Below are 25,074 nucleotides of genomic sequence, written 5' to 3'. Positions count from 1 at the left end.
CTGCAAAGGATGGAAGGGTTATCGGGGTGCTAAGCTGACCAAAACCATAGATATCCATCTAGGGAGCCAAGACTAACTCAAGAGAAACAAACAAGCATCTTAATAAAAATACAAGTGCTGGAGGATGTAGGATCCAGATTCTGAATTCTCTAGAAGTGCAAAGAAGGGAGATGAGTGTGAGCTAGAGTGACCAGGGAAGGCTTCCAGGAAGACTTTATTCTTGGTTTCAGCCTTAAACTATGTGTGAGATTTTAGAAAGATGGAAGGGAGTGAGCAATCCTGGATGAGGAAACAGCTTCTGTGCTTGTTTTATCAGTACTATTTGCCTTATTTTAAGCTCCTAAAAGGCCAGGACTTTTCTTCTTTTGTTATACAGCATAGAACTTACTTGATGACCACAGTTAGATTTAGTGAGTATGGTTTCAATTCTGTCCATGGATCCCTGTCATTGACCTTGTGGGAAGATAGGAGAATAATATATGAGAAGCCTCTAATCATGAGAATACCAACTTGTTTATAAAGAAACAGGGAAGCTGTGCGACAGAGAAGATGTCCACATAGTCCCTTCTGGTGCCCTCAGCCCTCTGTGTGTCTGATCTCACGTTAAGTTTTGCATTGAAATTTTGGCATTATCATAGGAGATTGGATTGTTTATTAATTCAATAATATACCAATTCAATAAACACATTGGTAGCGCCCTATATATACTAAGCACATAGGTGCCAAGGATTCAAAGATGAATAGACAAGATGCTATGATTTTAAAGTTTATATCCAAGTATGAAAGACACAGAAGTGCAATTACATAAATGATGGGATTGAACCATTCAGAGTAGTGGTTCTAAAACTTGGCTGCACTTGGAAATCACCTGGGAGCTTTAAAGAAATGCTGATGCCTTGATCTTATCCCCAAAGGCTTTGATTTCATTCATCTGGGAAGGGGTCTGGACATCCAGATATTTCAAACCTCCCCAGTGGCTCTTATAAGCAACCAAGTTTGAGAACCCCCAAGGTAACGATGGTATGGAAGCAGATAAAGGGCTCTTCCATGAGATAAGAGATGGAAGATCTTCTGGAGGGGTGAGGCCATGTGAGCTGTGAAGGAAGGGTGAAAGTTAGCTGGAGAAGAAATGGAGCAGGATGATGGTTGGATATGAAGGACATTGAAAGTAGAAGGGAGAAGAGCCAAGAATGATAGGCATTGTTCTAGAATGAGAAGTCAGTATATCTCTCTAGATCTGGCCTAGTTCCTCCATCATCTTAGACAAACATCAATTTCTCTGTGCCTCAGTTTCCCATTCATTCAATTATAACTAATGATACCTGCTCTGCTTACCTTAGGCGTTTGCCCTTAGGATGAAATGAGGTGAGGAAAAATTAAAAGATAGTAGATCAGGGGCCGGCCCGGTGGCGCAACGATTAGGTTCGCACGTTCCGCTTCTCGGCGGCCCGGGGTTCGCTGGTTCGGATCCCGGGTGCGGACATGGCACTGCTTGGCAGCCATGCTGTGGTAGGCGTCCCACGTATAAACTAGAGGAAGATGGGCACGGATGTTAGCTCATAGCCAGGCTTCCTCAGCAAAAAGAGGAGGACTGGCAGTAGTTAGCTGAGGGCTAATCTTCCTCCAAAAAAATAAAAAAAAACAACAACAACAAAAAACCAAAAAACAAAACAAAACAAAAGATAGTAGATCAATGATGGCGAAAAGTAAGACAATAGAGTAAAGCCTCATTTATTCAATTTCTTTGGGGAAATAAGTGTTTTATATAAGTCAAATTTTTAAGTAACTGAATTTTAGCCATTCAAAACATAATTATTAACAGCTAAAAGTCATTTTATTTTTCCTAACATATATCATTTTCAACCTTATTTTCTTAAACAGAGTAACCTGACACAATTAGCCCCCGCTCCCTATTTTCTGTGCCTTTAGCCCCTCAGCATAGATGTCAAATACTAAACTGTGCTGTGATATGGTAATTGCCTCAGGACTGTTGAGAAGTGTAGAGATTTATGGTGTGGAAGATTGGGTTTGCGTTCTTAGGTCTGCTTTTCATAGGTTTTCTATTTCTCTTGCTGTCTGGATATCAGCTGTTGGTTATCACCATTTTAAATTCTACTTTTCCTTTCTAACTTGCTGCTTCTTACCTATTGAGGAGTGGAAAACTAGGAAACCGATCTTGGAATAATATTTAAAATAAGAGCACACAGACTTTGAGTAAGAACTTGCTGGAGACAGTGGATTCTGTGATCTCCCTGTAGTGCGTGGTCGTTTTCATGTCTGTGTTGCCTCTTTTAGCTGACTTTCTGGGTCCTCCTGTGGCCTGGACACCTCATGCAGGAGAGGGCTGACTGGGCTTTGTGTGTGGAAGGTCACAGGCCCACAAGGATTAGTTTGTAAGGATTCTCAGCCTTCCTTCTTCTGGCTATTGTCCATAGCCCTTTAAGGTGTCCCACCCCAATCACCAGGAGAATTATGTCCTTGTCCAGACCAGATTTTGAATGTTTGTCACCAAACATTTGTTGATCACAGGCAGGAGGAAGGAAGGGTAGCTAGAATCAAACTTGGAGGGTGAGAATGCCTTGAAGCAAGAAGCCAGAACTGAGGCTAAGCCACCTTCCCCAGGGGACAAAATGGGGCATCCCAGTGGGAGGACAGAGGGGAGGAAGTAGTGGCAGTAATCAGGTCTGGCAAGACTAGGGAGGTGGAAAACCATGGGGAAGAGAGAACTTCTTGGAAGGTGCATGGTGATGGAGAAGGGGCAAGGACAGAGATTTAGACTAGCATTACTATGGAGTATATTACTCTGTACTCTTATGTTTTTTTTGAGAGTCCTGCCTTACTAACACCACGCCAAGACTCATGCATTGTGACCATTCCACGTGACAGCTGCCAGAGGCCGCCACGCTGCAGGGGCTGTGAGTCGCCATATTCTCTAGGTCCCCACAGTGCAGGAGAGGCTCTCTTGAAAGAGTCGCTTTCCCAGAAATAACCCTGAATGCTTCCCAGCTTGGTTGACTGCCATCAGTTTGGTGACTGACCTTCTGTCTCTCCTTTCCTTCCCCAGGTCAGTGGCGGGATTGGACAAGGAGGCGGACCTGGTGCACATGGAGGTGCGGACAGCGGATGGATGTGAGTGCTGTGGCCATGGGCTAGGCCCAGGGAGATCTGCTGCAGGGCTCTCTCCTCCCCCAATTTGCATCTTAATGGCTTGGGAAGATGAAAAGCCCTGTGCTCCATTACTGCCATATCCATCTTTATTTCCCAGAGTAGGGGAGAGGCCTCCCGTCCCAAGGGAGACGGTTCACTGAAATAAATGCTCAGGAATGAATTTTCTGGGGATGTGAGTTAATGTGATGAATTTTGAGGCTCCTGTTAGTAATTTCCTGGCATCTTCAGCGTAATTTGAATAGGGATGTCCATAGCTCATCGTGGTGTTTTGCATTCACATAGGGAATTGCAGGGGCTGCCAGCTTTAAAAAAAGGACCCTTCATATAGTCAAGCTTACCAAAAAAAAGTCACTGGCAATTATTTGCAAAATTTTTTATTCAAGAAATATTCAGGGATGGCCTACTGTGTGCCAGGCATTGTTCTAGGCTCTGGAGATACAGTGGTGAGCAACCTATATTGTGTCTGCAAACAAGCATTGGAATCCCAAGATTTTGAACATGGCCCCTTTGCGTATTGTGCACCTATGCACATCTTACACAGAATTTGACTGTTAAAGTATCATTTTGCATCAATTTAAGCATTTTGCTTTTCCCAGAGTTGATCGTATTTATAGGACTCTTCCCTAGCCAAGAAAAATAGAATCGACTTAAACAAAAATATATGAAATATGTGAAAATATATGATATATATAAAATATGTGAAAATGTAGTTAGCATATCCTAGGTCAATAATAGAGCCAAATAATCTATGGAAATAGTGGTGACCTAGGAGTGCAGCACAACAGGCACCTGCCTGTGACTTGGGGTCCTGGGTTCTGCTACCTAATAGCCATGAGACCAGGGGAAAGCACCCTCTAACCTCTGTGCTAACTTCCTCTGTTATCTGAGGTTACCCATCCTTGCCCTGGCCAATTCAGAGAGTTATATAGGTCTACCAAATGGAGAGGAAAGTTAGAGAAATTTTAAAATGTATTAATGTAGGGAGATTCCGTTTTGACCTGACTATGGGTGTTGGAGTATCATTCAGAATACATTAAGTAAGACTGCATGTGCTTTGTCCGTGAGATATCTACCGATTTTGAAACCAAACAGAGGTGCGTGCCAAACACATGCATTTTTGGGAATATATTTTATTTGCTTTGTTTTTATTTTTAAAAGACGTGGAAGACAATTGGCACTTGTTAATATATGTCTGGCACTCTGCTGAGTACTTTATTTTTCTTTCTTTCTTTCTTTTTCCTTTTTTTTGGTCTCATTTGATCTTTGAATAAATGTTATGTCTCTGAAGCAGGGAGGAATGAAGGATGACCCAAAGACATTTAAGAAAAAAGGTTTTTAACAGGTGATCTATTTTAAGATTTAGGGAGATAATGCCACATATTCAAATTCACTGATCATAAGGGTAGTGAAGCCTGGATTCAAAATTATATTATCTGCCTCTTACTGCTGAGAAAGAACCTGAGGGGAGAATGAGATGTAGGGGGTTGAAGGAGCAGGGCAGGGCAGCAGGAGGAGAGCTGACAGTAGCGCTCAGAAGATGACCCACAGGCTAGTACAACCCTTGCCGTGGCTTTGCTTCTTATGTCAACCTTTTTAAGCCATACATAGGATTTATGGTGGGTGTAGTATTTCAGAGTTGGAGGAAAGTTTATGGGACTGTCTGACCTCCTACCTAGTGTAGGGATCCCTTCCCCCAAAACCTCTGACAGTGTGTCCTCAGGTTCCCTGAGTTCAGGCTTCAGACACATCCTTTTCTACTGCTGGACAGCTCCTACGTTTTGTTTTAGTAAGGTAATTTCTTACATTAAGCTTAAACCTATTTTCTGAAAGTTTAAGAATTCTCGTCCAAACTGGGATAAGGCCTATGGTGCAGGATTGCTGCAAATTTTAATGAGATTAAAAATGCAAAACACATAGGACAGTTCCCTGGCCTACTGTCAAGAATTGAGAAATGCAGACGGAACTATAACTGGGATAAGCGCCGTGTGCCACACTTAGGAGAAAGTATAGTGTATATTAATTCTGTTCCATTTTCTAGGTTTTTTAAAATTTATTTTTTAATAGTTAAAAGAATTTTCTTTCAACCTAGTGAGTTGGCTCTAACCCATCTGTCTCTAGAAAGTGCACTTAGCAAGACTGCATTAGCCTGGCCATGTTTTATTTCACACCCTAATGAAACACATGACACCTTTCTTTTGTGGTATGCGTAAGTGCTTTCTCACATTCATACACACACATCTCTATCTTTTGATCATTGCCAAAAAGGCACATATATTTTATTTCCTCTTTACTGATGTGGTATCTTGCACTCAAATTTGCCAATTCACGCAGTTAGCTAGTGATAGAATAAAAACTAAAACACAAAACTCCCAACACACTAGAAATAGAAGGGAACTTCTGATAAAGGACACCTACAAAAGACCTACAACTGACATCATAATTAATGATGAGATACTGAATGTTTTCCCCCTACAGGCAGGACAAAGGCAGGAGCGTGCACTCTTCGCACACCTATTCAACATCATGCTGAAAGTCCTAGCCAGTGCAATAAAGAAAGAAAAATGAAATGCAATTCATATAGATTGGAAAAAAAATAAAACTGTCCCTATTCTTATTGATATGATCGTCTATGTAGAATATCCTAAGGAATCTACCCAAAAAAGCTCCTAGAACTAATAAGTAGGTTAAGCAAGGTTGCAGGGTACAAGAAATTCAGTGGAGAAAGAATATTACATTTAACAATGGTGTTAGAAAAAATTGAGCAGCCATATGGGGAAAAATAAACTTCAAGTTATGATTCACAACTTATACAAAATTTAACTCAAAATGGATTATATTTCTAAATGTAAAATATAAAATTACAGAACATTTAGGAAAAAACAGGAGAAAATCTTCATGACCTTAGGTTGGCACCAGGAGTAAAATTGACAAAATAAAAAATTGATAAATTGGACTTCATCAAAATTAAAATCATTTGCGCTTCAGAAGACAGTAAAGACACTGTGAGAAAATATTTGCAAAGGACCTGTAGCCAGAACATATAAGGAACTTTCAAAGCACAGCAATAAGAAATGTATTTATTCACCTACTCACAGTTCACTCCCCTGTAATGGAGCATTTTTCATGTGCAGAAGACAAGTGGTTTTCAAAACCTAGCATTATAATCACCTGAAGAACTTACGCACACACACACACACACACACACGCGCGCGCGCGCGCACACACGCACACACACACACTCACCTCAGTCTCACCACGAATCAATGAAAGAGGATTCTCTAGGGGGAAAGTCCTGGGCATTGACCCTTTATAAAATTGCCCTGATGAATCTAAAGTGTCTATAGGATTGAGAACCACTGTACTAGATCTGAGCTTCTCAAAATTTAACACGCATTTGAGCCATCTACAGAGCTTATTAAAACACATTCCATATTTCTGACAAGCTCCCAGGTGATGTTGCTGGCCCGTGGACCCCACTTCGATTATCACTGCTCTGCATTAAGCTGTGGAGGATAAATAGGACACAAAGAGCACTGAGTAGCCTGCAGGCTCATGGAAAGGCAGATATATACACAGATTGTTACTGCGATATAATGTGCTAAAGGCCATGGAGACTCTGATTTAACTCTCATGAAGAAATTGCTATGGGAATCAAAAGGAAGAGTAGCTCAGCTTCTGAAGAGTGACTGAAAGCTGCACAAAAGAGGTCGTGGTTAAGCTTCATTTTTGGAGATGAGTTGGATTTTCCCAAGGGGGTGTTAGAAAGGGGAAGTGGGAAAGTTATGCTAGACCTGTGCTGTCCCATATGGTGGCTGTTTAGTCACATGTGGTTACTGAGCACTTGAAATGCACTGTTTAAATTAGGTATGTAAAATACACACCATGTTTCACAGACTTACTATGAATAAAATAATGGAAAATAGCTCATTAAGAATTTTTATATTAGTTACATGATGAAATTATAATACTGTCGATCTATTCACTTAAATGAAATATGTTAAAATTAATCTTACTTTTCTATTGACTTTTTAATATAGCTACTGGAATCTTTAAAAGATCATTTGTGGCTCACATTTTATGTCCATTGGACAGCAGTGCTCTAGACTGAAGGGGCCACAGGTACAAGAACATAGAGAATGACTTTTCAGTACTGTGGTGTGACGTTGACAATCCTCTCTCTAAACCTTGCTCCCACACTTTCGAGGAACCCCAAAATAAACTTGTCCCTTTTCTTGTTTAGATGTAGGAATCTCTACTCTGGCCCCGTTCTTGGTTCCTTTCTTTGGGAGTCAGACTTCCAGATTAAAGTGAAGTCATCAAATTATCTCCTGACCTGACAGGATTTAAATAGTGCAAAGCCAACCAGTTTGGTTAACAACAGTATGAAACTTATTTCTGCCATGAGATTTAAGATTCAAATGACTTTTTCTCCCGTTCCCTTCTGGAAATCTTCTTTCTCTGAATGTCCCCTGTGCATTCTCTCTCTCTTTCTCTCCCTGACACACAGTTACTCAATCATACACACACTCACACATACCCATACCTCCTCCATCCAAGAGACAATTGAGTGTCAATAGAAAGAGCATCAACTTGGTGCTGTAAAAGTTAAATTGGAGAATTAACTCTGTCATTTAGAACCTGTTTGATCTTGGGCAAATTTCTTAACCTTTTGGTGATCCCTCATCTTCTGGAACTTTACAGGTTTGAAAACACTAACAAATATAAGAAGTATATTTATAATTTGCTATATTTTTCATCAGTTGTCTAATGAGACTTATTGTAGAGTAAAATTTACAATGAAGCAGATTTCAGTTTAATGAACAAAAGAGTAACAATTAAGAGTACCCCAAAATGACACAGGCTGCTTTGTGAAGTAGTGAGCACATCTTCATTGGAAATTCTCAAGCTTAAGCCGTGTGGGTGCCTGTAGGAACACTGTAATGAGTGAACCTGGATGTGGCAAAACGTTTTTAGATGTCTAGACTTGAAATTTCTAGAATGAGAACCCCTAGCACATATGCCACCACTCCTTGTCCTGGTGCCACCATCAACTATCATTAATCAGTTGCTGCACGTTCTCACTAAGCCAAGAGAAAGCCCCATACTTCTGGAGGATTCCAGGCAGTCACAAGTAATCGAATGGGCTGGGCACACAAGGTGGAACTGTTAGCGCTGCAGCCTAAACTGGAGGCTCTAGATGCATAGAATATTGGCTCTTAAAGAACCTTGCATTTTTGACTAGTTCAGGGGCTTGTAATTCAGAGCTCTAGCAGGATTCTCAGAACTCAGAGGCCAAGATAAGGATAACGGGGGAGCTGAGTCAGTGGGACTGTAGACTCCTCGTCTTCTGTTCAATTAGAGCAGGTGCACTAAAATCCACTTTGTATATTAAGAATATAGAGTTGTCTTTGGTAAAAGTCACAGAATTTTTTAAAAAGTTGAAACAGATAAGAGATTTTCAAATTGCATCACTTTCCAAAAAGCACCAAAATGTGTAACAGTTTGCCCAAGGTCATAGAGACAGCCAGTGACAGGGACTGAACCGGAACATTAATTCAGATCTAAGTTTCAGCCTGATTTTCCTTCCGTGGTTTAAATACATAATGGATAAAATCATTGGTTCTGGTGTCAGATCACCTGGGTTGAAATCTCAGCTCTGTGACTTCCTAGAGCTGTGGGATTCAGGCATAGTGTTTAATTGTCTGTGCTTCAGTTTCCTCCTCTATGAAATGGAGATGATAATAATTTTGCCTCCTTATTGGGTGTTGCAAGAATTAAATCACTTAATGCATGTAGCTCCTGCAATACCAGACAACACAGAGTGAGCATTTAGAAATGTTACTTATTGTCGTCATCATCATCATCATCATCTAGTCATCATAGTCAGGGTCAGTTAATTTGGCAAGTGGAGTAGAAAGAGCCTTGAATGCAGTATCAGGAGTCCTAAGATATTCAAAGTCACTATGATTTCTAAATGTCTAGAACTCTACCAGATTGCCCCCGGTGCCATTAGAAGGCAGGAGGCACTAGAATTCTCCTTTGGGCAATTGGTAGTTTCACACAAACTAAATTCATAAGCACCAATAGGAAGGAATGAAAGCTACCTTTTTTGGTTTGTTGATTTTGTTTGTTTTTAGTACCTGCCGTGTCTCAAGTGCTGTGTTAGGCATTTGCAGCAATGTCAATGTCCTTGGTTTTGCACTATGCCTGCAAACAGGTTACCCCCTCCCCAGTCAAGGAAAAGGAGGCTTATGGAAGCTAACTTTTCAGAGTTTCCTGAAATCTCCTTGTTTTTATGTATTTGTATTTGAGAGTTAACACTGTTATTTAAAATAAATAGCTCCTGGGTATTTCTCTTAGAAAAGACCTGAAGAGCTGAATTTGCTTTTTCTTCACAATTTTAATTCACTTTTTCAATTTTTGACAATTTATACGTGACCCAAAGGGATAGAAGTTGAGCAAATCATGGAAATTTTTTTCTCTGAGGTGGCAAGAGGCAGGGCGTCTAGGATAGTTTGAATATTTAGTAATCTCAAAGGCAAAACGTAATCACACATTATGATATAATTGAACATAAAAATGTGTAGGCTTTTAATGTAATTCAATTCAGTTTAACTAGCATTCACTGAGGCTTTATAAAGTCAGCCCAAGGAGAGAAACAAAGATGACTAAGACTATTCCTACTTCTAAAGAGGTGACCGTTTGGGAAAGGTTTGGCAGAGTGAGAAATGGTGGACTTTACAGTGAAACTTCTTGACGTGGGTAGATGAGAAGCTTGCCTTGCTGAATGGAGAAAGTTAAAGGCTGCCTCTGTAGACCATACAAAACTCCTGGCAGAAATGCAACCCCTTAGGAAGAAAAGAAGGCTAGGGATGTCAGGTTATCTCCTTCATTCTCTCTTTCCACATTCTCCAGTTCTCTGATCATCCTCTATCCAGCAAGGATCCCGAGGCACAATGGCTTGTGAGTATCCCATCTCCATCATTGGCCTGCGATTCTTCTGAGAATGTTCTCTGCTTCCTGGAACCTCAGGGAGTGTCGACACCTGCAGCTTCTTTATACACCTTGACCCAATACTAAAGGAATGAATCCATCAGTCTGAGGCCTCCCCTTCTCACCATATGAAACCCTTTGTCCAACATCTGCAAAGTGAGAAGGTGCTAAGGCTGGACACTCTAGGGAGATGTTACCACCTCCCTAAAGGTCCTGCTAGCAGTAGAGCTAGTTGAAATAGGGCCAGATCTTTCTAGAGTTATGGAGAAGATCCCTCTATTCACAGTGCAGGGGACAAAGCCTTTGACTTTTAGTTTTTGTAAGTGGAGCAGTGACCACCACACCAGTTCTTAGAAATACTTTAGAAAGACATTTGGTATTTAGAAATACATTAATCATGAGAATGACGTGTTTCTCAGCCACTTGGGAAATCACTCTCTGGTTTTCCCACAGGGAGATCCAAATGAGATCTTCATTCAATCTGGTCTGTATAGGTTTTCATTTGAAGACATTCCAACAGAGAGGACAGAAAAGAGTTCAAGAATAAGGATTGATCAAAGTCCGCCCATTAACATGTGATGATATAGGGCCTTCCATGTGTTTCGTGAGCCTCACCTGCCTAAACGTCCAGGTGCAGTTTCCCCCTCCCTTTATCAGGAGTTCCCTCCTCACATAGCGCACTTCTCCATCCAGGCTAAAGACAAGGGCTGCCTCCTCCTTCACGTCTTCCTTGCTTATTCCAGCTCAGACATGCTTTTTCTTGTCTGGATACCCATAGCATTTCAAGAAAGTAAATAGTGATATAAATTAGGAATATGACCTTACTAGTAGGACCTGTGCTCTCATGGTCTTTTTATTCTCCCCAATAAAGTAGAACATTACTTGTTATTAATTGAAAGTATGAGGGATGCTGAGTGTTCAGTCCCCTTCCTTCTCTCTTCATAATAAAAAAAGAGCTAACATTTATTGATCTTTTAAAATTTATCTAACAATGTACTAAGCACTTTTCCTACATAACCTACATTATTTAACCTACATTATTATTTCCTACATTATTTAACCCTGACAACAGTCCTCAGAGGCAAATCCGAACTTGTCTGCATCTTCCAGATGAAAACTGGTGCTGCCACTTAGCCAAGAACAGTCAGCAAGTAGCAAGTTCAGGATTTGAACTCAGTGCTTTCCAGCTTCAGAGGCCTTTCTCTCAAACACCATAATATGCTCAAGAGATCTGGACCGCTTCCATTTTATCAAGCATTTGGTGTTATTAAAAACCAAACCCCAAAAAAGCCACAGTTATTCGAAGCCTATTTTGAGATTTCAAGTTGTATGACAAATGTCTTCTTTCAGTTTCATCATAGAATCTTTATTACTGAATCCACTCTTGTTTAGAAATAATGTCCAAAGTTGAAATTTGAGACCTTTTTCAAATGCAAGGCTTGAGCCAAATTGTGTCCCCTGCTCACTTTGGCACCCATAGTCCCCTGCAGCCCTCAGTTGCTTCCACCTGGGGGCCAGGCTGCCTGATAATTTACTCTCCCCATGCCCCGCACTTTGGGTTCTCACAAGGCAGTGGGTGCCATAGCACTGATTATCGTGTCTCTGTGTTTTGAAAAGTAACATCATTGAGACGTCTAATATGAGCCCATATAAAGACTGCAGGCCCCTGAATTTTAAGTGGATTTCAAAAATTCATTTTGCTGCTGCTTTCCTGTTAGCTTGGACCTTTGGTTCCATGCTGGGCAGTGGCAAGCAGGGGGAGAGTCAAGAAGTAAGATGAGGTTGGCACAATTGCTCACCTGCCACAGGCCAAGGTTTAGGGAGGTTTTGATTTTGTTTGGGGTGGCCTTGAACACACTTGATTCTTTTCTGTGTCTGCATGCGAGAGTGAATAGTGAATAGAAAGGGGGAAACAAGTCTGTGTGTGGGGATAAGCAGATGTCCTCCTTTGTGCACCTCTGATTACCAGTGTAAGGAGCTTTCTGAGACACTTGCTGGCAAGAAGGAAGCAGGTTGTCATGTCAACACTTGTGTTTTCTTTACATGTATTTACTGCAGCTTTTCAGTGGGTTTTTGTGCTTTATTCTAGGAGCAAATTCCTAAGGCTGTGTGGGTCCAAGAATATTGCTGGTGGACAGGCCATGTGCTCCAACGCACAGCCTGGGCTCCTTGCCTCCCTCTGTTTCTCAGCCAGAAGTGGAAAGCCAGACCACTCTTGGCTTTCTCTGTGAACAGAGACAAAGGGGAAGGACAAGTAGGCTGTACTTACAGAATGGGGAACAAGCTGATCTTAGTGACGGTCAGGGAATGGGGGCAAGAGGGTCTGTCTCTTCTCCGCAGAGACTGGTGGGGACCAGATTACAGAGTGCACATGGGAAATGAGTGGCTCCCAGGTTCCTTTGGACTGTAGGCTTGTTTTGTTTGGACTGCCCTCTATTTTAAAATTAAGCTAGTAGTCAATTTTTTAAAAATCAGGAAAATTCACATTAAAAAAATAGGAATAGTTAGCTTTATTTAGAAGCTCAGAATGTCTTGTTTCTGCATGTCAGTGATGAGCTTAAAGAGGCAAGTGTTGGCCATTTAGCTGTAGTCCCCGCTGCTCCTCAGTGTCTCTGGCACTGAGGCCATGTGCCAGCTGCCATTTATCCTCTCACTCCAGCTTGTTTCACCCTTATATGTTATTTACTTGGCCCTTTTGGCTTTTGGTTTTATTAGGCCTTCTATTCTGTGTAAAGATGTTTGGGCTTTGTCCCTGGGCACTCAGAACTGCTGGTGGTTTTGAATTTGGGAGGGATTAGCTGAGCTTTAGGTCTTAGAGATGACTCTGACTCCTTGCCTCCCATCCATCCAGTTTCCAATCCATCATGCGCATGCATTCTAGTTGTGAAATGGATGCAACAGGCAACACATATGAGAAAGACTTGTCCAGGCAGGTGGCAAGAGTCATGGAGAGAAGAGGAGAGACTCTGGAAGCATTTCAGAGGCAGAACTGTCAAGGCTGGGAACCACCTGGATTGTGGCATGCAGAAGAAAGAGAAGTTAGGAGGCTTGAGCTACTGGGCAGATGATAAGACTGCTCACGGAAAGAAGGAAATCGATGTTTGACATGTTCAGATGGTGGATACTAAAGCAAACAGACTTTGCTCGGATATGGACATCTGAGAAGTAGGGGTGTAACACATAATGAATTCATTTCCTAGCAAAATATGTTTCTTTATTAAATTAGCATCATGTATATAAATAACTGTGTATAGTAGCTAGCTGCAAATTATGTGAGTAAGCCCTTTCCTAGACAACAGGTTTTTTAGAATAGAAAATCTGTCTCATTCACAGCTGTATTCCTAATGCCTAAACAATACCCAATACATTGTATGCACACAAGAAATACCTGTGGAATCAATTAGTAAATTAATTGAAGATCAACACTTAGGGATAATTTAAAGTACCCCTGTTTTAAACTCAAATGTTGTGAATTTTTGCTTATTTAAACCTTTTGCCTGAGATCTTTAGAAGATTTTACAAGTCATTATAAAAGTTTTATAAATTTTATATAAGTAATAAGTAAATACATTCTTATTGTAAAATTAATAAAGACTTATATAATATAAAAAGCAAAGACACCATTTCAACTCTATCTTAAGTTCATTCCTTTCCCCAAAAGTAATCATAGCTAATTTTTATATGTATCCTTTAAAACTCTTTTCTATGCAGTTATGACACAAACCTATATTTATAAAGACAAGGGTGGGTTTTTGGTACATAAATTGGATCATACTATACATGTTGCTTAAACAATTTTTTAAAAGGTTGCACAACAGTGTATCTTGGAGAAATCAGTATGTCGATGCATATGTAACTACCTAATTCTCTTATTTGCAGGACGCTACTCTGTTATATGTCTACCTTAGTTTACTTAAATGTTCCTTAATTCATGGACAGTTAGCCTCTTTCCAGTTTTTCACTGCTATGAACAATGCCACCATGAACATCTTTGCCCTTGTCTCTTGGTGAAAGTATATGAGTATTTCTCTAGAAAACATTCCTTGAATTAGAATTGCTGGTGTAAGATATGCGCATTTAAAATTCTGATATTTCAAATGTGTTCCTCCAAAAAGCTATACTAATTTACTCTTTTGCCAGTTAGATATAAGATTAACTCTTCCCCCCCCCTTCCTTGCCTGAACTAGATATTACCATTTTTTAAAAATTATTACAAATTTTGTGGACAAGAGAATGGAAGCTCCTTGTTGTTTTAAATTAGGTCATCGATTGCCTATGAGATAGACCTCTGAGTGCTGATGAAAGCTTTGCTTACCTTTTCCTCTTGTGTCTAAGTGTCGCTCTGCCCTCCCATTTCAGATGCTCACTACCTCACCTGCAGGATCCAGGAATGTGCCGAGACAACTCGGAGTGGGCCCTTTGCCCGCTCCATTGACTTCAGTTCCCTGGTCGTCCAGGATGAGTATATCTTCATTCAGGTGAGTCCAGAAAGTGCCATCAGTGGTAGAAGGAGGATGCGTAGGTGACGTCAGCTGCTTACTAGGAACGTGAGGACAGTTTTGAGAGGTTGTGAAGATGTCGAGATGGGATGCTGTCTTTCTTTTGACTTTTATGGACCCAGTCCCCTGGGGAGATCCCAGGCGTCTGTGAAAGATGAAGGTGTTGTGGGTCAGTATAGTTGGATTGCTGTTTTCTTGTACCAAAGGGGTCTTGGAATGACTAGGACTTGGGCTGGGGTTTGAGATTACTTAGAGTCAAATTTCTAATGGGATTTGACTTTAAGTAATCTATCAATGCCACATTCTATTTCTGTCCAAAGTGACTTGTAAACAGAATGAGAACTTGGGAATGAGAATCTCTAAGAAATTAAGTATCTCTAGTGTTTACTTCCTGGAAATATCTAGCTCTCACTAAATCTTCCTCTCCCTTTCCAGTACTGACTACCTCCTCAAATGTCCATGCCCAAAATCCTTCATTGCGGGAACTCTGACTCTTAGAGAAAACTAGGTGGGACTTACATGTTTAGGCAGGCAAGGGGAGCCTTGTTTTAGGTTTTGAGTTTCACTGGAAAGAGGTGCAAAATAGAACAAAAATGACAGGGGAGAAAAGGTGATGCTCCACCAAGTGGCTGACACTGTGTATCTGTGTGTGTATGTGACAAATCAAACTGCGTTTGACAGCAACGTTGATTTTCCCCATTCTTCCTTTCCACCCTTCTACTGTCAGTTGTTTTGCACACCGTTTCCCATAGGAACCCTGGATTTTGAAATCTCCCCGAGTTAGGAGTCATTACTTAAATCTTAGTAGATTTGTCTCCTTCTTTCCAAATTGTATTTTACACTCTGTGGATAGGGACAATATTTTAGACAGACATTTTACCCTTCATCCTTGGTCCTAACAAGATGGCTTTGCAAATCTGGGGTGCTGAGTGACTACTTGTTGTAGTGATAGATTATGGATGTAGCAGTTACCTCTTTTTACAGGTTAGTTGTGTGGATTTTTGAGTTTTAGTAAAATACAGAAAAAGGAGCCAGCCACTCAAAAACCAGCTTGAAAGAGGGAGAGAAAAAGAGGTCTTTGTGGCTTAAAAAAATCCATGTTTCTCAGTTTGATTAAAAGCCAGAATCTTAGGAATTTTTTCCTAAATCTTGGCAGATCATTGGCACTATCATTTCCTTATTCACAAGCATTTATTGAATATATCACAATGCAAACCAGACAGTATTAGGCACTACTCTTGGTGCTCCCCAGCTTTCTGCCATTGGCCTACTTCTCTTTGCACCCAGGACTCACTGCCTGGAAGAGCCTATGGTTTTGGGTACCATCTCTATGTTCTGATGGCTCTTAAGTCAATGAGCTGGCATGTACCTCTAGCATGTACTGCAGACCTGTATATCTAAGAGCCATCTCAACATCTCACCTTGGACGTTCCACAGGTAACATAAATCAACATGTCCCCCTTGAACCTGACACATTGGTGGCACTGCCTTCTACCAGGTAGCTCAAGCTAGAAGCCTGAAGTCTATCTGTGTCACCAAATTAAATGAATCTGGGCCTCTGCTAATATCAACCTTAGTTATTTCTCAAATATTTCCTTTCATTCCATTCCCATTGTCATGGTCTCTGTTTAAAGCTTTATTATCTCTTTCTCTCTATTTAATTTTTTTAAGCTGGGAGCACAGGGATGATTTATGAATTTGCCAATCTGATTGCCCTTTCCTTAATGCTGATACTGCATATAATGATGAACATGGCAGAATGGTTTCTGGGAAACTTGACTTAGAATTTTAAATGTTCAGATATTTTTAAGATTCATTTTTCCTTATATTGTATAAAGTTTTCTGTAACTCTACAGGCAGATATCCAGATTTTTTTTTCTAACTATTCTGAAATGTTTCTTTTTTTTTTATTATATGGGAAATGAACAGAAGTATTCCTTTAATTTTTATTTTGTTTGAAGGAGATAAGAGTTCCCATTAATCAGTCAAGTTTTATTGACTGCCTACTATGTTTCAGGCCCACTGTTCTAGGTACTTGGAATAACACAGTAAACATAATAAAGTTCCTGCTTTAAGGGTATTTACATTCGAGTAGCAGACAGGAAAAAATATATGTATGATCTATCTGTCTATCTATCTATCTATCCATCTATCCATATATATGTACATAGGAAAGACTGTGAAGACTTGTGGTTAAGAACCTGTAGTTTGGAGCCTAACGGCCAGCGTCTATTCCAACCTTTGCTTGCCACAATTTGCTGGGTGACTTTGAGCTTTACCTCATTTGACTCATCTATAAAAAGAGGGTAATTGCAGTACCCACTTCCTGCATTGCTGGGAAGATTATATTTGTTAATTCTATCTGTACAGCACCAAACAATGTTTGTTTTGCCTTATGATGTGTTCAGTAAATACTCATGAATAAGGAGATGATAGTGCCAATGACCTGCCAAGATTTAGGAAAAGACTGCCCACAGGGCTCCAATATTTAGAGCTCAGGGAGATGAGAAGGAAGCAGCAAATGAGACCTGGAAGGAGAGTTTAGAGATAACATCAGAAAGGCATAGGTGCTAGATCTCACAGGGCTTCAAAGACTGTTTTAAGGACTTTTTTTTTTTTTTTACTTTGAAAGAGATGGGAAGCAATGGAATAACAATGACCCCCAAAATGCAAAAGGTCAATACTCTTGAGAAAAACATTGAATTTCATCAATCATCAAATAAACACAGATTAAATGCTATTATTTGTAACTGCCAATTGGCTAAGATTGAAATGAAATAAAAGAGTGCTAGTAGTTGGCAGGTAAACATTCATACCTGTTGCAAGTACAAAAAGAAGTCAGTCAGCTCTCGGTATTTAATCAGAGTCTTTTCCTTCTCATAAGTGAGTTTGGTTATTTGCATTGGTTGATCTGACAGATATGTCTTAGTTCTGACAGTTTATGCTTAGTTTTTAGTTAAAATTGCTTCTTTATCTTAAAACTCATTATATGGTCTGTTTTCCTTGCTTTCTTCCCTCTGTGTTTCTTTGAGAATTTGAATATTTGTTCTAACTACTTAGCTTTATGAATATAACTTTACGTAACATAGCAAATCTTTTATTTTTGAATAATATCTATTGATTTCATTTTGCAAGCTTATAGAATTAGTGTATTTCCATGCATTTCTTTTTCCTCCTTCTTTCTTAATTCTTCTACCACCTACCAACCAATTTTGGTTGATTATATTATCTTCTAGTGTTTGCTTTCCTATCGTAAAACATAATTCTGTTAGATTTAAATATGTTATGAGGCACTGCTGAAGAAAAGTGGAAAAAAATAGGATGTGTTTATGACCTCCCACTCTTTCCCCTTTATCCAACTCCAATTTTTGTTAATTAAATCATTTAGGACATTTATATTCTGCTCTGAAACAGCATTCCTGCATTCATCTTGATCTTAGTTTTGTAGATAAATGTATTCAGTGGTGACCACTAGTTCTTTTACTAGTTTTTCCATTTATTTCTTGATTGTCTAAAGTTTGTCCTTTAGTAATGTCTTCACGAAAGGTAGGGGCCAGCCTGGTGGTGTAGTGGTTAAGTTCATGCACTCTGCTTTGGTGGCCTGGAGTTGGCAAGTCCTGGATACAGAACTACCTACCGCTCATTAAGCCACGCTATGGCAGCATCCCACACACGAAATAGAGGAAGATTGGCACAGATGTTAGCTCGGGACCAATCTTCCTCACCAACAAAAAAAAGGAAAAGAAGAAAAGAGAAAGGTGAATTCTTGAATGCTTAAAATATGTTGAGATATATATATATATATATATATATATACGCACATATGTAAATATGTCTATAGATAAACTTATATATGTATATGGATAGATTTGCCCTTGATACCTAAACTCCTTTTTTAAAATATGTATTTGAATACTTTTTGCTTTATTAGTGTATGTTTTGTGGCTGGTCATTGTATGTTGATTCTTTCCCCTGGAATATAAGTCGCATTCAATTAGTTCAATTTCTCCTTTCTTTTTAATTTCTCAAAAGTCCCTGTGATTTACCTTTTGAAATATATATTTTATTTCCGTCCCATTGTTTTGGCTCTCTTCTTCCAGGACACTTAGGATGTGTACAATAGACAGAGAAGACAAAGGAGAGCCATCGTTTTGGTTTCCTCTAATCCATTTTAACTCCCTGGGCAAAATGAGATTTAAAAAGTCCTACCCATATCATCCTCGAACGAGTATGCAGCAGTGTCCCGGCTCTTTTTCTGCTGCTGTTGTTTAGATTCTTTCCTGAGTTTTCCCAGATTATACTTCATCACTTTTTGTTATCTCAACATATCTACCCTCAGCCCTTGTATTTCTGCTTTAAACTCTTTCCTTGTAGAGGTGATCTCCTCATCATATGGGTTATTTTTAATCATAGCTAAATGGTCATAATTTCCGTTTGCTCCACGGAAGTAGTTCTTGTTCAATATCTGCTCTTTGTTTTTCCTGTCCCTTTCCTTGTTTTACTTTGGTGTATTATTTTATAATTCTTGTGTTTTGTTTTATCTTGATGTTTTTCTCCATTACTTATTTTTTGATGACATGAGCTGTTCCTGCATGAACTCTTTGTGGAGGCACATCTTGGGGGTAGATCAGAACTCTGTTTCAGCTTGACAAGAGTCCTCCTTGGTTCTCAGTGAGGTTCCATATAACTCGAGATTGTTGTCTGTGAGTGGGTTCTACTCGTAAGATGGAACCACCTGAGTGGCTCTTTATCCAGCCATGCTTCTCCAGCTTCTCCTTGTCACTGATCAGTTTCAGAAATACTCCCACTGCCAATTCCTGGTCTATGTTCCCTTTGGTTCCAAATAATAGATTGTTAGTTTTGCTCCTTGAGAAATGTCGTCTTTGGAGAACTCTACTTTTCCAGCTTGGTCTAAGATTTGTAGCTGTAGGCATTTTTGCCCTGGCTCCTGTCTGCACCATTGGTCTTTCACTGCATTTGCCTTTCTTTCTACATATATTGTGTTCCAGGGTTATAGTTTATTAAGTATAGAGTTTCCATTTTTCTTTCTTGTTTTTCTTATTGCTCTGGGGTGATTTATGAGAAGAAATGGGGGAAGCACCATTATTACTGGTCTATTTAAAATAATTTATAAACCGTTATCATGTATTTTCTGAAATGTTGCAATAGCTTGCCAACTGATTTCCTTGCTCCCAGATCAGCAACCCCACAATTCATTCATAACACTATTTCCAAAGTAATTTATTTAAAATAAAAATCAATGTTCCTGCCTTCAGTGGCTGCTCATCACCTATAGGTTGGAATTCAATTTTCTTAAGATTGCCTACAAGCTCCTCTATGATCTGGAGCCTACCTACTCCATCAGCCTCATGTGAATTCTCTACCCCACCACTGCTCCCCATATACCTTCCTTGTTATATTTTACCCTTCAATAGAAATAAACTTTGTTAGTCTCCATACACACATGTCATTTCTTGCCTAATATGCCTTTCTAGGTTTTTTTTTTTTTTCTCCCCTGCTGAAAATCTCTCTTTACTAAATGAACTCATTTTTTACGATTTAACTTAGGCAATGCCTCCTATAGGAAGTCTTCCCAGACGTCCTCATTCAGGACTGGACCAAGCTCCTTTGCTGACTACTTATTCATGAGTATTATGTTTCCCCAGCCAGTCTGTAAACATTAAGAGGAACAGGGCTATATCTTATTCATCATTGTTTCTCCTGCACTTAGCATAATGACTGGCGCTCAGTAAATGTTTGCTGAACTGAACTGAACTGAGAAGATAAGACGCAGTCCTTATTCTCAGGGAGAGTAGTTAGTTATCTTTTTAAAGCAAGGGAATCTCGTTTCTCCAGCTAACAATATAAGACAACTTAGGGTAATTGGCAGTTGCTCACTGCATAAGAAATGCTCATATATAGAATGTCTCTGCATTTTTATAAAACTGCTGTCCAGGAATTATCCATTATGTTATTCAGTGCCCTCTTTATATTCATTCATTTAAATATATTAAAATATATTCAGCCCAGTGGGGAACACAGACGACTACACAATTATAATGTAGTGTTATAAGAGCTATATTAGTGGAAAGCACATGTTGCTCTTAGAGAGAGGAGGAAGAGCTCTTCACCCTGCCCTGGGTGGGAGGTTGGCACAGGCTTCTTGGCAGGGGGGCTGGGAGCACAGTTAGATGGGTGAAGGACAAAGGGCATTCCTGGCAGAGGGGAAGGCATGGGTAAAGTTGAGGAAGACTGAGAACATAACGCAACAGGACTGCTCCATCCAAGGGCGGCTGTAGTCATGGGAGAGAGTGAAGTGGCAAAAAAATAAATTAGAGAATCGTCCTGGAGAAGTGACTTTTCTCTATTTTCTTTAACTAACTCTAGCTAGTTTTATCTTTCCCTCTTTATAGTTGCTAGAAAGCTCAGAACTAATTTTTGTGTCAATTTTAGCAGCTTCCTTGCATGAAACTTTATGGTATTATTCTTCCTTTTTCCTCTACTGTTGGTCATTTTTAATTGCTTGGCTGCTTCCTTTTTTTGTTTGTTTGTTTATTGCTCTTTTTTAAATTATTAGAAGCCTTCTGTGCAAATATGTTTCTTGGCAGTTTTTACACTGAGTCTTAGGGAACTCATCTCAGGAACCACCAAAAAATGGAGGACGGTGTCTTGCCAGGTGGGGCTCCAGGACTCTTAACCCCTCCTTAAATAGAGCAACTCTGCTTTTGTTTGCTCTGTATATCAGGGTTCTTAACACGTTTTCGTTTTACAAAAGGAATCTGCTGCTAAGAAATGTTTGAGAACCACTGACTTTTTGTAGTACTGCTGGCTCCATGGGTCAAAAGTCAGGCATTTTTGTGTGTGGACAACCGAAGCACCAGGAATTCAGGTGACATCCAGGCTCATGTGCTTTCTCAGCATATTAATAAATGTGATGTGTGTATTTAAGGCATAATTATTTACCCACGAGTGAGTCATAATATACAAATATATATGCATCTGAGAGTGCAGTGTAAATAACCAAAAGCCTAGGTAACCTCCTCATCATGAACTTCCCATGATGTTAATTTTGCATAAAAATTCACCCCCTCCCATTTGCTCCTCTAAAGGGAAGCTCACCATGCCCATTATGCCCACAGATAATTTTCTTTGTCTAGACATGATGTTATTAGTTTTGATGCTATATCTTGTGTGTGGAGGGAGGGTCTATATGCGACTCACATGGCTGCTACAATTTAGAGAAACCCCAAAGGCTCTGCCTCACCTTTTATTTTTCTGTTGACAAAGAGGTAAAAGTAGCCACCTTGATGGTTTTGCTTGAGGGGACCTCATGTTTGATCTCCTACTAATGGGAGCGCTGAGCTGGAGATGCACAGAAAGCTGTGAACTTTGTAACTCTGTCAATGCCTGTTGTGTGCAGGGGGCCCAGGGCCTGGGGTTTCGTAGTGAAATCAAAAGGAGCTAATCCTCCCCGGAAGAGCCTTTGTTTTAATGGGAAAGTGTCTGCCTGAAATGCCTCTGGTCCATAAGGATGAAAGAGAAATCACCTTTCCTCTGTAGGACAAGGGAGAGAGAGAAGTTGGTTTCTGTGTTCTGAGCCAAGATGGCTGGAAATCCCGTCTTTTCTCCTTATGGAGCAGCTTGTCTAGTGATTGTCCTGGGGAATAGGTAGTTCGGCCATGGTAGCAGTAAAGTCCTTTCCATGATGGAATTCCTACCATGGCTATTAGGGAGCATGATGCAGAAACAAGGACAGAACTGTAGTAAGCCATCACAAGAGGTTTGTGTGTCTTTCCTGGGCTGCATGAAACCCTGCCCTATCTTCTTTTCATGGCACAGGAGGTGGCCTTGAATATAATAAGGATTCATTTACTCATTGAATAAAACACAGGTGATTATGTTAAAGAAATAATGTATGATACGGATGTATATTCAAATATCTAAAATTCAAGAGAAAAAAACAGCTCCATAATTAACATACAAATAAAGTACTCTAGAGGTGTGGCGAGAGCAGAAAATTCAAAGGAGGGAAGGCCATCCCAACTCTGCCAAATCCTTCTCTACATCTGCAGCTAGACCAGTAACAGTGTGTGCATCCATCTCCTAACCTAATACCACTTTTGACTCCTAGTAATGTGTGCACATGTAATCAGAAGAGAAGCCCTCTCTCTAGCAAGGGATTCTGAGGACGGAGCAATGCATGCACCAGAGTGGTTCTAGGATAATTCCAATACTACAGGAAGCCAGTCAGTAGTTTGAAATCAAGATGCTGTTAGTTTTTAAGAGTTCCCAGTATGAACATAGAAAGCTAGTATTGTTGTACTATTTTTTTGTTTGTTGGGAGATGTTCTAGAAGTATTAGCAATTAACAAGTGCTAGGTGATTAACAAATATTTGTTGAGCCCCTAGAAGTATGCCAGGTGCAATGGAGCGTGGCAAACGTAGAGGATGTCATCCCTGCTCTCAAGCAGTTAACGATTCCAGTAGCTAGGGGTGTGAGATGGGAAAAAGAACCCTGAACTTAGAGACCTGGGTTGTAATCAGGGATCTGCCACCTACCAGCCAGGGAACACCGGGCAAGTCAAGTCGCTTGGACTCTGAGAGCACTAATTTCCTCATCTCTGAAGAATGGAATCAGGCTACTCACCCTGCCTAAACTGGAAGGTTGTTGTGAGGCTCAAGGGAGATAATAATGGCTTTGAAATGCTTTGCAAACTACAGAGCCTTATAAAATGCAAGAATCAAGAGACTAATCCACATGCAAAAACCAGCGTCACTATTTTGTGTATGCACATTCTCTTTTAAGGGTTTTTGTAAGCCTATCACATAAAAGATTACACAATCTTTCCCCCAAATTCATTTTTTAATTATTCAGGGGTTCAACTCATGTATTGACATACATGCATGATAAAATCTTCCCACATACCTTCCATGGTGCTGGTTATAAAGAAACTACAACTTCTAATGCTATATATGTAACTAGAGAGATTCTGGGGTTTAATTCTCTTTCAAGACTCTTGAACAGCTTCTTGTAGCATCTTGGTCTCCAGCTTACCTGGTTTTGATACTTTGTTTCAGATCCTGTTTTATGCACCAGCATGGGAACTAGAAAAGCCTCTATGGGGCGGCTACTGTGTCCCTAATAAATTGTTATCTTTCTGAAAGAAAAAAGCCCTGAGGTGGAAATTAATAGAGTGTCATTACTCAAAGAAAAACTATTTGGCAATATTTTAAATCATGTTAATTTGGCCTTAATGGGAGAGATTTTGAATGTTAAATAAACAGCAATTTCATCATTAGGGACACATTTACAACACAGGAGTTTAAAGGAAAATGAAAGAGTTGCAGAGACAATCTTCAAAAGAATCCAATAAAGACATCTTCAGGTGAATATTCTTGAAGCGCTTGCAGAATCTTAAGTAAAATGTTTTCAACAGCCAGTGCTAATGGAAGTTCTTTAAATAGCATGTAGTTAGGATGTGTCTCCTGTACTTGGAATGATTTTTAGTGGCTTGATCTGAAAGTTACTGTTATTATTTGAAATACGTCCATGAATAAACACCAATTAGTGACCTGATTGTGAAGTAATGATGTTTAGTTGACCTTTGTGTTAGATATCTCATATTTCCCATCTCACATCCTCTGGCTCACATTTGCTCAGCAACTACCTGTGCACAGGAGTGGCCTGATAACACCTTGCTCAGCTGCACTGTGAACCTCTTGCTTTTTGTTCTGGGGCTGATTTCTCCCCAAGTGGGATGCTTGCAAGAGACTCCTTAGGCATTCTGGTGCAGATGCAAACCTTGAAGTGCTAAGTGTCAAGTCCCTTTGAGACAATTGGACCAATTGGGGTCGGGAGCCAGTGGATAAGTGCTCCTCTCTTCTAGTGTCAGAAGGGCAATTCTGAACCTCATTCTCTATGGTCTTCATAGCTCCCAGTGGGATTGAGCCCCAGTTGCTCATAGTAATTATCAGTTCCGTAATGTGCCCTGGGATGGCTTTCTCTCCCTCCTTGATTCTTAAGTCCTATTTCCACCACTCCTTGCCTGGGATCATTCCTCAAAAAGAAACAAACAAGCAGAAATCAAACACTTGTCCCCGGCCTGCTCCCAAAAATGCCTGCATAAAAACCCTTGTCTCAGGCTCTGCATTTCTGGGGAGCCCAACTGAAGACAACCTTGAACACTTTCCAATTTATTGAGCCCCTAGTATGTATCCAGCATTATAGATAGAGTGAACTATGCAAGACAAGTAGAAAGAATCATCCTCATCCACATATAAAATTTCTCAATTCAAAAACCCAGTCCCATCCCCTCTAACTTCTCAGGGACATCGTGGCTTTATTGATCATCCTTCTTTCTCCCGTATCTTTAGCTTATTCATCCTTAATTTCAGACTTTTCATCAGTTTTAAA

At 40.0% G+C, this 25,074-nt stretch overlaps 1 protein-coding gene across 1 annotated transcript in view; it reads left to right on the top strand.

The window, feature by feature from the left end:
• SORCS3 (sortilin related VPS10 domain containing receptor 3) overlaps window positions 1-25,074 on the top strand; it is a 566,960-nt gene that overhangs the window by 416,418 nt on the left and 125,468 nt on the right. Inside the window, exons 6-7 of the mRNA XM_070605236.1 lie at window positions 3,065-3,129; window positions 14,521-14,639. Coding sequence (XP_070461337.1) covers window positions 3,065-3,129; window positions 14,521-14,639 — 184 coding nt within the window. The remainder of the gene's footprint in view (window positions 1-3,064; window positions 3,130-14,520; window positions 14,640-25,074) is intronic.

The sequence above is a fragment of the Equus przewalskii genome, chromosome 1 (genome assembly GCF_037783145.1).
Source record: "Equus przewalskii isolate Varuska chromosome 1, EquPr2, whole genome shotgun sequence".
NCBI lineage: Eukaryota > Metazoa > Chordata > Mammalia > Perissodactyla > Equidae > Equus > Equus przewalskii.
The sequence above is the reverse complement of the archived record's forward strand: the minus strand, read 5'-3'. Positions and strand labels throughout refer to the sequence as shown.